This window comes from Erythrolamprus reginae, chromosome 1 (assembly GCF_031021105.1).
Source record: "Erythrolamprus reginae isolate rEryReg1 chromosome 1, rEryReg1.hap1, whole genome shotgun sequence".
In the NCBI taxonomy this organism is placed as follows: Eukaryota; Metazoa; Chordata; class Lepidosauria; order Squamata; family Dipsadidae; genus Erythrolamprus; species Erythrolamprus reginae.
The window spans coordinates 92,453,614-92,469,679 of NC_091950.1; the positions used below are offsets into that span (position 1 = coordinate 92,453,614).

A 16,066-nucleotide genomic window follows, 5' to 3' on the forward strand; every position below is an offset into this window, starting at 1 on the left:
TAAGTTAGCTCTTTGTCATGGAGAAAATTGAATGATTGCAATAGTGAAGACTATGGTATCCTGCAGTTTGGTGTAGACTGCATACTGGGAGTCCATTACTTCTACTCTCACCTTAGGCACAAAGCCAGATGGGTAAACTAAGGCCAGTCACGCTCTGTTACCCCCAGGAAGGAAGTAATGGCAAACCCAGTTCTGAAAACTTGCTAAGAGAACTGAGTGGTTTTGTTTGGGCAATTACAAGGAGATAAGGCATCAAAATGAAATAAAATTAAATAAAAGCAAAGAAGTCCTATCTATATTATAGCCAGACATCTTAATCCAGATTTAAAATTGAAATATATACAAAAGATCTTTAAAGCAAACTTGACATAGCCTTGGTACAAATAGTAACTGGATTTTCCAAAATTTCGGTTTGCTACCAGTATTTATTTCAGGAATGGGAGAACTTTGTGAACACTCCCTTCATGTCTGATAATGGGTAAATAATCATATAAAACCCGAGAAGGATAAAGATAGCATAAATTAAATAAGTAATGCTTCAAATGTTCTCTTTCTGGAAACAGATTATCAGATGTTTTCAAGACATTTACGAACTGTCAAAGGAAAGCGTATCTGAGCAATAAGGACAACATGACTGGATAAAGGCAGTCCTTGACTTACAACCATTCATTCAAGAACTGTTCAAAGTTAAAATGGCCCTGAACAAATGGTAGATATGCCCAGTTCTCAGGCTTTTTGCTGTCCCAGAACCCCTGCAGTCAAGTGATTACAATCTGGATGGTTGGTATCTGGCTTGAAATTATGACTAAATGCAGCACCTCATAACCACATGACCTCCCTGTGGCTTTCCCAGAAATTCAGTGGGTTAACTGGGGGTAACTCTACCCCGAACCAGTCCCCCAAACCCTCTGCACTCACATCACACTGGCCACTTGTGTACTCCCCTGCATCCTTCCCAAGATGTCTTGCTGTGCCTCCCTTTTGCCATTGTGCACCCACACACACCCTCTTTGATCCAGTCACGTGGTTGAGCTACCACACCTCCCTTGCACTCTCTTCCCCATACAGCAGCTTGCCTGTGTGCAAGCCATCTGGGACTTGCCAGCTTCCTCCCACCAAGTTAGTGGTAGTATGAAGTTGTCTTATGTCGAACATGGTATTTTATTAACGAAGGCAATCAGTTTAGTAGGGAACTACCATTGTTAAGTGATGGAAATTTCAGTTCCAACTGCCGCTGTAAGTAGAAGTGTAACTTGTACACTACTTGCTCAACTTACTTTTGCAAGGGAATAAAAATAATTTGTACTTCAGACTACTTCTAGTTAAGAATGCATAATAATGTGCTGTACTTAACTGTCCAGAACAGTAAGGCTACATTAATATATAATTTTATATGGGTATTACTATTAAGTAGATCCATGCACATTTGTTAAAAGTCAACCCAATCCAAGATGTGTAAATTGGTTTTTATTAAAGGGCTTCCTAATGACCTGTGAAGAATCTCCATATGCATGCAGTATTTCTGACAAGGTGTAGGCAGTTTTAATTTATTAGATTTAATTTAATTTAATTTAGATTTAATTTAATTAAGACTTAAAAGTTGCTCCAAAATATATGCAACCCTTTTCTATGGAAAACTTTAAGAACAGCGAGGAAACGGAGAGGGGCGGCATACAACTCTAATAAATAAATAAACATTTTACATTCCTATTTGGGTAGAAATTGATGCTATTGAAAATTGTATCCTACTTTGAAACTGTCCTGAGTAACTCTATACTGTGTAGCATCTTACAGAACTACAGATAAGGTGAAAGCTTAAGGTATCAGCAATACTTTTCCTTATTGTGAGATTTTCTTGTTTTCTAGGCAATACTTTTATGGTCAAAGCAAGATTTTTAAAAAGAAAAAAGCATCCTAGGGCTAAGAAAATAAGAAGGAAACAAATGTTATTCTTGCATAGCTCTTGATTACTGTACTCGATAATAGTGTGAGTCACAGACAATGTAGCCTTAGTCACTAAATCAGCAACACATGTCGGCAATTCTCTTTGCAGACATAGTATTATTATGGGAGTGGGTGGGGGACTTTATGACTGATTTTTACAATACACTCCAATAGCTTACTTTCTATTTTACGTATGAGTCAGCCCTATATAAATATTGTTATGTGTTTAATATGTATTTATTTTTTAGGCCAGGCCAGAGGAGGTCTGTATTCTTCGAGACTCTCTGATCCAGACATTCAAGTCTATTAACTACTGAACAGTTCATTGATGGCTCACATATATCTAGCCCGATAAACCAGACAGACAGTTTGATCTAATGGATGCTCTTAAGTTCAAGTCCTGCCTTAGCCGTGGAAGCTAGCCAGGTGACTTTGGACCCACAGCCAAACCCATTTTACTTACATTGTTGTATGGAAAATGGGAAGAGGAAGAGGTGTTACATGTATTCACTGCCTTATTTGTAAAAATAATGGGATATTAATAAATATCACAAATAGATCTGCCTTCCACTTTAATACGGTACTTATTTTACACCTTTGCCTTTTTTTGTTGTTGAAAAGCTATCATTTTTATAATTTACCCTGTTAACCTTCCCTGCTCCCCAATTTTATTAGTTCAATTTATAGTTTTCTATTAGTTGATCGATTTTTTGTTTGCCCCGACATTTCTGATGCCAACAATGAAACTTCAGATTGTGCAGAATGCAGCTGCGAGAGCAATCATGGGCTTTCCCAAATACGCCCATGTCACACCAACAGTCCGCAGTCTGCATTGGTTGCCGATCAGTTTCCGGTCACAATTCAAAGTGTTGGTTATGACCAATAAAGCCCTTCATGGCACTGGACCAGATTACCTCAGGGACCGCCTTCTGCTGCATGAATCCCAGAGACCAGTTAGGTCCCACAGAGTGGGTCTTCTCTGGGTCCCGTCAACTAAACAATGCCACTTGGGGGGCCCCAGGGGAAGAGCCTTCTCTGTGGCGGCCCCGGCCCTCTGGAACCAACTCCCCCCCCCAGAGATTAGAATTGCCCCCACCCTCCTTGCCTTTCATAAGCTGCTTAAAACTCACCTCTGCTGCCAGGCATGGGGGAATTGAGATACACTCTCCCCTTAGGTCTTTAAAATTTTATGCATGGTGTGTCTGTATGCATGATTGGTTTTTATATAATGGGTTTTAACTGTTTTTTAGTATTGGATTATACTGTTTTGTTACTGTTGTCAGCCGCCCCGAGTCTGCGGAGAGGGGCGGCATACAAATCTAATAAATAATAATAATAATAATAATGCCTAAATAACCCCGCTTATATTTTATTTCCCCATAGCACTTGAAATATTTATGAACTATCCGTTGTATGAAAATTGCTACTCTAAAAAACATTGTAATTAGTTCTTAAAAACATTGTAATTAGTTCTTAAAAATACATGTCCATACTAGTTTGCATCCAGTCAACTTATACTTTATACAAAAATAAATTCCTAGACATTGCAGAAAATGGCCGTCTTCTCACTCTACAGATACAGTACGTATAAGGAATGTTACCCAATCTATATACTAGTTAATACTGAAATGTGAGTTTTTACTGCTACAAAGGATTCTTCAAATACTAATCATATCCCTATTGGAAGAAAACATGTAGTAACATGCATGGAGATAAAACTAAACTCAGACAGTGATGTCAGATCAGGTAGATCTAATCAGTTCTCTAATTACCCTATCTATCTTTAGGCGTCCAAATTCTCCCATAGTAGGAAGAACTGGCTGTAACAAACCATCCCTTGATGTTGACGTCAAGTTGCCTGCAACATTGAAAATTTATCTTGAGAGAGAACTGGTTTTTCCTTGGAGTGCAGAATCCTCATTAAGGAGTTAGCAGGCCAGATGAAGAACCTTAGTAAGCAAGGATTTACTAAATATGAATTCATGACATAATTTTGAACTCTTTTAAAGCAATACTAAATCAGTTTGTTGTGGTTGTCTGACACCCAGTGGTAGTGGTAGAGAAAAAAAAGTATACTACTATAAGCTATCATCAAAACATTTGTTGGTGTAAATATTAGGAAAAAGTTTGATTTAGAAGTCTACTAGCTTTTGATAAACATAAAACCAGATAATTCTTCTATAAATAGCAGTATTTAGGGGGAAAAGTAATGACATTTAATAAAAGTTTTAGCATATATAATCACTATGATAGTACAGTGGTACCTCTACTTACAAACTTAATTTGTTCCGTGACCAGGTTCTTAACTAGAAAAGTTTGTAAGAAGCAGCAATTTTTCCCATATGAATCAATGTAAAAGCAAATAATGTGTGCAATTGGGAAACACAGGGAGGGTGGAGGCCGTTTCCTCTCAGGAGATTCCTAGAGAGGCCCCATGGAGGCTTCTCCCTGCCTTTTCCAGCTGTTTCCTCCCAGGAGATTCCTAGAGAGGCCCCATGGAGGCTTCTCCCTGCCTTTCCCGGCCCTGTTTCCTCCCAGGAGATCCCCAGAGAGGCCGCACGGAGGCTTCTCCCCGTCTTTTCCGGCCATTTCCTCCTGGGATTTTCCCACCTGAGGCCCCACGGAGGTTTCTCCCTGCCTTTTCCGGTTAGTTTTGGAGGCTGGGGTTTGTAAGTGAAAAATGGATCTTGAGAAGAGGCAAAAAAAATTTGAACACCCATTTCTTATCTAGAAAAGTTTGTAAGTAGAGGTGTTCTTAGGTAGAGGTACCACTGTATGTAGAAAAGAAGTTTGATGGGGCAAACCAGCAAAAAAATAAACACAAGATGTACCATCCTCCTAATAAACATATTTAGGCAACTGAATGCAGTATTTCCTTGGTTCTATAAATGAGATAGATTATGGTTTACTTTGCAGAGTAGGGATCAAATCTTTTGTTCTAAGGCTGTGATGTTGAACCTATGGCACGCAGAACCTCTCCAGAGATCTCCATGGTGTTTCTTTCATGAGCTTCTGTTTCCCTGCAAATGACTAAACAGAAGCTCATGAAAGAAAAAAAAAATCTTACCTCTTGCTCCACTGCTGGTGTTGGGATGCCCTGCCTCCTGCTGGCCAGCTGGTCTACGGCTCTCTGCTACACATGCACCAGCATGTCCATGTTCTTGTGTGCATTTGCGCATATACCTTTCAGTTTGGGCATGCGCGCAGTTTGGGCACTAGATTTCTAAAAGGTTTGCCATCACTGTTCTAAGGCAATGCATACTCAAAATGTAAAACAAAAGAATAAAAAATAAGACGAAGACTGGTGCATTAATTCAACAGAGTATTAAAAAGGAATATCTACTGTAGTTTGCTGGCATTGTACATGAAGTAGTTCTAAAGTTACTTGTATTATGACAACAGATTATGAACTATGTAGAGATTAGGATTTATTGGGTAAAGGCATGAGAACTGCCATCTTCAAGAGCTAAAAGTCACTCTTTCCTCTTTAGCTCTTGGTACTACAGGTTTCTTAAAATGAAAATGAAACAAAATCCAAGTAAATATCCAATACATTTATTGAATGCTTCAGTGCGGTGCGTGGAGGAGTATTGGTTTAATCCTCAGAAACTCACTGATACAACATCCAGTTGCCAATCTGAATGTATAAGATGTGAAAATATTAAGAAGAGTCATCAAAGTATGCTTGGATTATTTAGGGGAGAAAGGATTTTAATCTTCAGTGGGAAGTACCTTCCCATTGAAAAAACCAAGCAACACACTGCAGCGGATGGTTTGTCTGTTCAAAATTTGGTCTCATTAAAAACTTGAAAGTATTTCAAGTCTGTTCCTGTGGCGTTTTTAACAATGAAATTTCATCAGTCGACTCTAGGTGTTTTTAGTTATTTGCATGAAGGCATAATTTCCATCTATTTTGCCATGCCAATAAATTTAATCTTCAGCTTTTGCTTCCATCTCCTCAGCATCATCATCTCCATCCACTTCAGCATTCTCACGCTCCAACCTTTCCAACTGCCTTGCAAGTTCAGTCTCATCGGTGTCAGTTACCACCTTGGGCTGTAAAGACAGAGTGATCAATGCATGGTTATCTTTCAGTGTAATTTGGCATAGGTTAAAGCAGATGTACTTTTAATTAAACATTCAGTTGACTTGTCCAAATATAAAAAAGACAGAAATTATCAACCTGCTATATGCAGTTAAACTCATTTGCAACTGTAATGATAGCCCCTGGAAGGGACTGCCAACCAGTGATAAACAGCTGCTGTCTATTTATGATTTGGTAGATTTCATTTTTTTTTAATCAATGTAGATTTCATTGGACTTCTTCCATCTCCATTAATTAGACTGTGTACTCCTTGGGGGGGGGGGGGGAGAGTTGTACATTCTAGTAGGAGGGAATTCTTCTGCTTGCTGTAACAAGACAGAAATACAATACTATGAAGGCCATCTGCTGGAACATTTATTGAGATTTTCTTGTGTAAAATAGGTAAAATGAACAAATACACATTATTTAAAATATGACACTGAAAGTTATTTAGCGTACAATCTGCAGTGCACTGTTGAATTAAGGAACACAATCTACACCATTGAAAAAGGAACATATGCTTTGAAGCAATTTCTAATCTTATTTTCCAAATGGAACAAGAAAAATGAAGTTTTTCCTCCTGGTTGGAGATTGCAAGAACCACTGGACCCTCCCCACATGGCAATAATTACAATTGTGGGTATTAGCCCTGAGCATCATAGGCAAAGGTGTCTGCGGGGGTGGGGGAGAGAAGCTGTCAAAATGTCAAGATGACAGCTGCATTATGCCTCTTTTTCACTGCTTCTCTGTAAGTGTCCCTGATCCCAGCCTAGGTGAACATAGAATACTTACATCCATTTGCACATTAAAGACACCTCTCTTCTCTTCAATTTTTTCTTTAATGACGGCCATGGCTTGGCTGAGGACAGAAAGGCCTTCAGTCCTTTCAAGTGTTGTTGTGGTCATCACATATCGAGGAGGAGCTATAAGATTTATCTAAAAAAAGAAAGAGGCAGTAATTAGATTTACTTTCTAACAAGTCTTAGCCTGCTCCTCAAAGCTGCTGATAAAAGATGCTTTACATCTTGAACTAATCCCAAAAGAACCCCAAGACTAATTTCATATTTCTCTTTTTATGAAGGAGTCCATTTCTAGTATTTTGGGAAAAATACTATAAGATAATAAACTTTTAAATGACAGGTATTCCATGATATGCAGGTAAACTGCATTAATTGCAGGTTCTACATTTGTCAATTCACTTTTTTGTAATCCCCAATAAAGCACTCATGGCACTGTTGAGCTTATTTGTGGACATGCAGAGCAACAAAATACTAGAATCAGCCAAACTGCACTTACTTGAGGTTTCGGTCAATTCAGCATTTGTAGCATTTTAACGGACTGTAACTGCCATTAACTTCCTGTAAATCTGTTTAATTTTCTACCTTAGGGAAATATTTCTTTTCTCTATGCTTTCAAAATACAATGTTTTGTAACATTGGTAAAATAATTAATTCAACTGAGCCACTATAAGATAGTAATTGGCTTTCTTGAGTCAATTCAGATCTCGCTTTTCCTCTCAATCCAATCTCTATACATTAACAGACTAAGTGCTATAATGATTAAGCAACAGGAGAACGTTAGATTTTTTTTTAATATTCAAGATTTTCCAGAACAATCATGTCAAAGGATATCCACTTACTTTGATTGGCATACTCTCTGTAGAACAGCTTAGGCCAGCTCGCAGAGCTTCCTTTACTGCATCTATACCCTCATAACCATAACAGGCCACTTCAATATCTAAAAAAAGTCAAATTTTGGATGTTAAAAATGTTTTAAAAATTTAAATCATTAGCAACCAAAAATATATAGTTCAATAACATTGCATTTTAAAGATAAATGCTATTGAAAAATAAAAATATTCCTAACTACCAAGAGGCCATAGACTAAGAGATGATCCTAAGAAAAATCATATTAATTTGTACTTAATCTACAAACCTACATGTTTAGGTTGGGATCTTTAAAGCAGAAGACACATGAGAAATTCAATATTATTGAATCTGATTTACTTCCTTGTATCTTCCCCTTACAATTTCCCCCACAAATCCTATACAGTTGCATCTAATCTCATTTCCTGTTATGAGGTTAGATGCAATTGTATAGGATATGTAGGAAAAATTGTAAGGGGAAGATGCAAGGAAGTCAAAATGTTATGAAGAAAGCCCTTCTTCACTATTTCATGCTTCTACAAAATAAAAGGAATTCAAACTAATGGCTGTCAAGACTTCACTGACTGGTAACAGAAACAGCAGATCCCTTTACTTACACACTTACACACTGCCAAGTGGTTTGGTGTTTGAATAGAATCCTATTTTACCTCTTATTCCTCATATAGGTATTTCCCCCCCGAAGAAATTAGTTGTCATGTTAGAAATAATTTGACTTGGTTTTTTGGGGTACAGAAAGTTCATAAGCCACCATTGGAAATTTTGGAACAAATGCATTCAGCTTTTTATACAGTTTTAACCAATGAAAATTATAATTTAGATCTTATTACTTGGCAGAAATGTGCCACATTTCCCTAATCCCAGTGGAATATTTCTGATTAGTAATGATAACAGAAACACAGAATTGTTGCAACTTTAAATGATCAGTAAATTGGTAAGCTTCATGTAATATGAACCTATTGCCTAGTATCTGTATACTCTGAATTCATCTCCGATTCAGTGATATATTGAGTGATATATTATTTAGAAAGTTCTTAGTGGCAATACTGTATAAAACAGGGCAATCTTTTCTCATTTCTATATACAGCTATACGTCTTCTACCCGTTAATTAAGATGTTTTTTCACCCATTAATTAAGATCTGTATGAGCCAGGGCTAAAGATTTAGGCGGCTGGCTCAAGTCATTTTACAAATTTTCATCCTTGTCCTTTTATTAGACTCCACTTGATTTACCATATTTTTTGGACTATAATATGCACCTCCCCCCCAAAAAGTGGGTGAAAATGTATGTGTGTCCTATAGACCAAGTACGGACCTGTTTTGGGTCTTACTGAAACCTTCTCGTGCATGAAAACAGGATGTGTGAAGGTTTGGGAGGTCTGCAGTGTGCTCCTCAGGGTTGGGGAGGGCAAAAAGGGATGCTTAGGGGGTTCAGGAGGCCAAAAATGGACCCATTTACCACAAAAACTGGGCCTTTTTGGCAAAAATGGGATGTGCAGAGGGTTTGGGAGGCCTGGAGAGTACTCCTGGAAGTTGGGGAGAGCAAAACCAGATGTGTTGATGCCAAAAACTATTTTTTTCTTGTTTCCTTCTTCAAAATCAAGATGCATCTTATAATCTGGTGCATTTTATACTCCGAAAAATACAGTATTCCACTGTTCTGCATGCTCTTTTTAAAATTTCCTTCTTCCATCTTTTAAGCCCTTCCTCTTTCATAACATGTAATGAACTTTCCCCCATCTCCCTACTAATGAATCTGATTCCTTACATTTTCAGAAACTTTCCCAATTCCTGCCTATCCAAAAATTTGTGTTCCAGAAACCGATTGAGAATTTCTGGTTCTGGTTCTTTTCCTTCAGAAAATTAAATAATTGTTTGGATAACTTACTCAACAGCAACAAAAGAAAAATGCTACATTTTGAAATATAACACTATGAAATTCATTTTCCTAATCTATACTCATTCAAACATTTTCCAATCATGATTATTGTTCAAGTCGTCAGTGAGCCCAAGATAATCACATATTCAGATAATAATAGTTTGAGATTTACCATAAAGCAAAAAGCAGCATCCAACATATCCTTATAATATATTCACTAATTGACATTTTCAAGTATATAGAATGTTCAATTGACTTAACTTAGGCAGTTTTGGGGACTTACCTGCTCGAATTTTGACTGCCTGTGGTGTCAAACGTCTATTGATATTGTCAATTAGCACACGCTTTTCATCTTCTGTCAAATCTAGCCCATCAAGGATTGCGGGATCACTGTATAAAAAGAATAAAAGAAAACCTTATCAGAATTTCCTAAATCAATATACTATGCAAGCATTTAAACACATTTCCTCTTCCTGAAAATTAGGTTTGCAAAAGATACACATAGAGTTTATAGATAGAAGGAGTCTAGCATGTTACTGTGTCTTCAGAATGCGGAAAAGTCTATTTGTTGAGTAAAAATAATAAGGGTACAGGAATCTGCATAAAAGCAAGCAGTGGACAAATTTACCATCTAATTTTTTTATGTAGTGAAAGATCAGAAAGGCATCTTTACTTACGAGACAGCAAGTTTGAAGGCATCATATGCGCCATATCCAGGCTTTCTGTATTTGTCATCAAATACCCAAGCAGTTCTCTGAACAAGCTCTCCAACTGTTCATCTTTTGTGTATTCCAAAACCTCAGCAACGTGGCGAAGGATGCTGTAAACCTGGGCAGAAGTAGGGGAAAAGTTGCGCATGAGAATGTAACATTGTTATATTTAACACAATGAATCCTGATCCAACATAACAATCCTGATCCTGGAACAACCTAACAATGAAGATTGAAAATTGTGTGCAATATACATATACACAGGGGATGTTTAGGTGACATGAACTCTCTATAGAGACTCTCTGTATACTACTATATCCCCGATAAAAGCCATAATAGTAATCTTGTGACATTATCACGTTATCCTGGAAATCGGCTATTTTTCAGTATTATCTGTGTAATACTGAACTGCACTTTCCTGCCTGTATATCTAGTCTTTACTTACGAGACAGCAAGTTTTTAAGGAGGACCTGGATTGTGAGGGCAATATGCTGCTCTGTTAAAAAGTGCTATTGCTAACATGTGGTAAGCCACCCTGAGTCTAAGGAGAAGGGCAGCATAAAAATCAATCAATCAAACAAACAAACAAATAATTGGACCATCTGCACATACTGTATATGGAAGAGTAGAACACTGTGGTATAAAAATGTATTGTTTATTATATAAAGTAAAGGTAGTCCTCAACTTATAACCATTCATTCAGTGACCAGTTACAATAGCACTGAAAAAAAGTGACTTATGACCATTTTTCACACTTGCAACTTAGAATTTAGAATAACAGAATTGGAAGGAACTTGGATGTCTTTTAATTCAGGCAGGAAAATATATACCAGTGATGGCAAACCTTTTTTGCTCTGGTGCCAAAAGGGCGCACATGCCCGCAATAGCGAGCACGTGCGTGCCCACACCCATAATGCAATACCTTCCCCGCCCCCGCATGCATGCACCCCTCCGGAGGCTATAGATAGCAAAAAAACTAGGCCTACCGGAAGTTCGTTTCTGAATTTTTGATAGGCCTGTTGTGCCATTTTTTCGCCTTCCCTAGGCTCCAGGAGTCTTTCCTGAAGCCTACAGAAAGTGGAAACAGCTTCCGCACGCCCTCCAGCAGATTGAAAATCAGCTGGCCAGCGCAAAGATGCGTGCTGGAGCTGACATTGGGCAACATCTCGCGTGCCCTCAGATATGGCTCCGTGTGCGACCTGTGGCACCCCTGTCGAAGGTTCACCATCATGACCCTATACAATTTTCAGACAAATAGTTGTCCAACCTCTTTTAAAAAAACTTCCAGTTTTGGAGAATTCACAACTGCTGGAAGAAAGTTGTTCCACTGGTTAATTGTTCTGACAGGAAATTTCTTCTTAGTTCTAAATTGCAGCATCCCAGGGTCAAGTGATCAAAATTCTGATGCTTGGCAACTGGCAAGTATTTATGAAACTGAAGTGTCCAGGGGTCATTTGCAACTTTCTGACAAGCAAACTTAAAGGGGGAAGCCAGGTCCACTTATTAGGAGAAAAAAGTTGTAAAATGTTACAAAATACACTTAACAACTGTCTTAATAATTAAATTTTAGGCTCAACTGTAATTGTAAATTAAGGACTACCTATATAACTTCAATTGTATGGTTCTATCTTGTTTTTATTTTAAGGTCAAGCAAACTGAAACTTTTAGCAGAATTAACTGCATTTCATTGTTCAACAAAGCAGAACAAATGTTTCTTTAAAAAACTTACTGTTTTTGATTTGGTGAATTTGTCTTCACATTTAATTGCTTCTTCTGGAGATACTCTTCTTTTTGACAGGTCAATATAGCCTAAAATAACAAGAAATATCTTTAAATATATTGAGTCTACTAATATTAGCCCCCTCAGAGAGAGTCCGTAATTTAGGTGTCCTCTAGATCCACAGTTGAAACTGGAACAACACTTCTCTGTGGCTAGGGGGACTTTTGTGCATTAGTCGCTTGCTGTACTAGCTGCGGCCCTATTTGGATCGGGAGTCTTTTCGCACAGTCACTTATGCCTTATCACCTTATGTCTCGACTATTGCAATGCGCTCTACATGGGGCTACCCTTGAAAAGCGTTTGGAGGCTACAATTGGTCCAGAATGCAGCTGTATGAGCTCTTGTATATGCGGCTAGGTGCAGCCACATCACACCAACACTCCGCGACTGACTCCCAATCGGTCCCCGGACGCAGTTCAAGGTGTTGGTTATCACCTTTAAAGCCCTACATGGCTTCAGACCAGATTATGTACGGGACTGTCTTATGCTGCACACCTCCCAGCTACTGATTAGGGCCCACAGCATTGGCCTTCTCAGGGTCCCGTTGGCCAGACAATGTCGGTTGGCGGGGCCACATGGCAGGGCCTTCTCTGTGGCGGCTCCAGCTCTCTGGAACTAACTGCCCCTGGAGATCCGCAGAGTTCCCATCTTCCTGGCCTTTTGAAAGGCCATGAAAGCTTGGCTTTGCCGCAGGCCTGGGACCAATGAGCTATACCATCTAGCTCCGGCCATGGATATGAATGATCTATTTGGGGTAATTTTTAATTGCTATCATACGTCATTAAAATGTGCCACCCAGAGTCTGCAAGAGTTGGGTGGCTTACAAATCAAATAAATTAAATAATAGTCCTTCTAAGTACTTCTTTCATAAAAAACTATGTATAGTTATTAAGTGCAACAGAAAACACCAGTTCTTCAAATTACTACATACCGTCCCCTTCTAGTAGGCTGTTCTACAACTTTGCTCCTCTCCTCATTGAATAATTTTGAAAATCAAAAATATATTCCTATGGATTGAAAAAGTTGCTGTATTTTTTATGCAACTCACCTTTTTCCTTATCAACTCTTATGACAACAACACATTCATTTCTGCCAATTCGGATGAGTTTATTTATAGAACGGATTCGTCTCCTGGACAGCTCACTGAGTAAGATCATGCCCTCAATGTTGTTGTATTCCAAAAGACTAACGTAGGCTCCCATTTCTGCAATGGACCTGACATTGACCATGACAACATCTTCTACTTCAGGAAATTTATGCTGGTAAAATCTACAGCTTAATCCAGGCATCCTGCAATAATAAATCAGAATTTATTTAGTACAAATACTAAATTTAACAAAAGCAGATGTGATTTGGAAGCATACTTTTATGAACAACTATTATCGGTAGATTGACAGTAGTAGCAACAGCCTATTTTTTTTTAAAAAAATCCCTTACCTGATCAGGCCGGTAAGAAAAGGCGATCAAGTTCTGCCCAAACCATTAAGCCACTTATATACCAAATGGGAGAAGAAATAACAGAATTACAAGTTGGAAGCAGAGGTGGGATTTAGCAGGTTCTGGCCAGTTCTGCAGAACTGGTAGCAGAAATTTTGGGTAGTTCAGAGAACCGGTAAATACACCTCTGACTGCCCCATCTATTCTCTGCCTCCCGAGTCCCAGCTGATTGGGAGGAAATGGTGATTATTCAGTATCCTTCCCAGGTCACGCCCACCAAGCCATGCCCACAGAACCAGTAGTAAAAAAAAAATTGAATCCCACCACTGGACCTGGAAGGAACTTTGGAGGTCATCTAGTCCATTACCTTGACCAGACAGAAAACCCTATACCCCTGATGACGAACCGATGGCACATGTGCCAGAGGTGGCACGCAGAACCCTCTCTGTGGCCACGGGGCTATTACCAACTATTTTTCTGGTTTCTGGAGCGCCGGAAAACAGATTCAAAAATGGCAAAAACCAGGTATGCGCCTTCTTTGGCGTGAAAACCAGCCCCAAAACTGGCTCCCAAACAGCCAAAATAGAGGCATGCACATGCTAGTCAGTTGGTCTTGGGCTTTCTGGTGCTCTGACATGCACAAAGACTAGCTGGCCAGCGCCCACATGTGCACTGGCCAACTGGTTGGCTTTCTGACGCTCCTGCGCTCACATATGCACAGATATGTATGCATGTTCTAGTTTGGGCACTCTGTGCCAAGAAGGTTCTCCATCACTATCCTATACTATTTCAGACAGTTGTCCAATCTCTTCTTACAAACTTCTAGTGTTGAAGTATTCACAACCTCTGGAGGCAAATCGTTCTGCTGATTAATTGTTCCGTCAGGAATTTTTTCCTTATTTTTAGGTTGCTTCTCTCCTTGGTTTAGTTTCCATACATTGCTTCTTGTCCTGCCCTCAGGTATTGTGGAGAATAGCTTGACTCCCTCTTCTTTGTAGCATTCCTGAAATATTATGTCACACCCCTTCCCCAAGTTTTAGCCTCCAATCTCCTAACCATCTCGGTGGTGCAGTGGTTAGAGTTCAGTACTGCAAGCTACTTCTGCTGATCACCAACTGCCAGCAGTTTCCCAGATCGAATCTCAGTAGGCTTAAGATTGACTCAGCCTTCCATCCTTCCAAGGACCCAGATTGTTGGGGGCAATAGGCTTACTCTCTGTAAACCGCTTAGAGAGGGCTGTAAAGCACTGTGAAGCGGTATGTAAATACTGTTGCTAATGCTATCTCTGGGGAAAAAATATACACTGCTCAAAAAAATAAAGGGAACACCCAAAGAACACATACATCCTAAATCTGACCCAGATTGTGGGGGCAATATGCTGGCTTTGTTAAAAAGTGCTATTGCTAACATGTTGTAAGCTGCCCTGAGTCTAAGGAGAAGGGTGGAATAAAAATTTAATAAAGAAATAAAATAAATGTGAATGAATGAAATATTCTCACTGAATATTTTGTTCTGTACAAAGTTGAATGTGCACAACAGCATGTGAAATTGATTGTCAGTCAGTGTTGCTTCCTAAGTGGACAGATTGATTTCAAAGAAGTTTGATTTACTTGGAGTTATATTGTGTTGTTTAAGTGTTCCCTTTATTTTTTTGAGCAGTGTATATACTTAAGCGCTGGAGTCGGAGCAAAAGATCCCAAGTCATTGTTTCCCTGCCTCCCACCCCAAACCCCGAAGAGGGCTCAAACGTACCAAGCATGCCAATTTGAGGACCGGCGCTTAGAGGCATCTTTCTCCCTCTCTGTACCCTGGGCCGACATTGGTACCCGCGGTGGTTACATCTCCGGCGCTGACAAGCCTTTTTTTGCGGATACCACCGTGCAGGCCGACCTTCCTTCCCTTTCTCAGCCGCCGCCAGGGCCGGGTTTATGACCCGCAGGGTGCGAGGGGAAAACGGCGTTGCGGGACAGGGGGAGGCCTTTTGTGACATATTTTACAAGGGGAGCCCTGAAGGCCCAGAGAGGCACCCACAGAAGCCCATCCCGCTGGTAAGGGGACGCTCTTGTATGGCCGCCAGGCCGTTCACGGATGGCTCCCGAGTGGCTCCTTCGCGGTTCCCCTGCGAGGGTTTTCCCTCTCGTGAGGGACTTGCCTTGTGAGGAACCCGCAAGGCAAGTCCCTCACGAGGCATGAAAGTCGCAGGACCGCCCCCTAAACCATCCCCCCCCCCCCCGCCTTACCTGTCCGCTCTACGAGCCCCGCCGGCCAAACGCTTTTTCCGGACCCGACTCTAACCAGACTCACGTATCCCCCGATTCTTCCCTTCAGCGTGCCTCGCACAGCGCAGCCGCCGACCCGCCCCTTCCTGTTTCGGAGAGCTTACCGGAAGCACTTCGGGAACAATGTCCTCCCAGTTCAGGGGTAGGCAAAGTTGGCTTTTCTATGACTTGTGGACTTCAACTCCTAGAATTCCTGAGCCCATCATGCTAGCTCAGGAATTCTGGGAGTTGAAGTCCACATGTCACAGAAGAGCCAACTTTGCCTACCCGTCCCTGTCAAAAGCAGGCG

At 40.0% G+C, this 16,066-nt stretch overlaps 1 protein-coding gene across 1 annotated transcript; it reads right to left on the reverse strand.

Annotated features, from left to right (window-relative positions):
• Positions 1 to 5,483: 5,483 nt before the first annotated feature.
• EIF2S1 (eukaryotic translation initiation factor 2 subunit alpha) lies at positions 5,484 to 15,827 on the reverse strand. The gene is given in 9 exon segments (XM_070758898.1): positions 5,484 to 6,000; positions 6,821 to 6,964; positions 7,668 to 7,765; positions 9,855 to 9,961; positions 10,249 to 10,327; positions 10,330 to 10,399; positions 12,011 to 12,090; positions 13,110 to 13,351; positions 15,739 to 15,827. Coding segments are annotated over 8 exon segments (945 nt in total). The 5' UTR covers position 13,351; positions 15,739 to 15,827; the 3' UTR covers positions 5,484 to 5,874.
• Between the last annotated feature and the right edge of the window lie 239 nt (positions 15,828 to 16,066).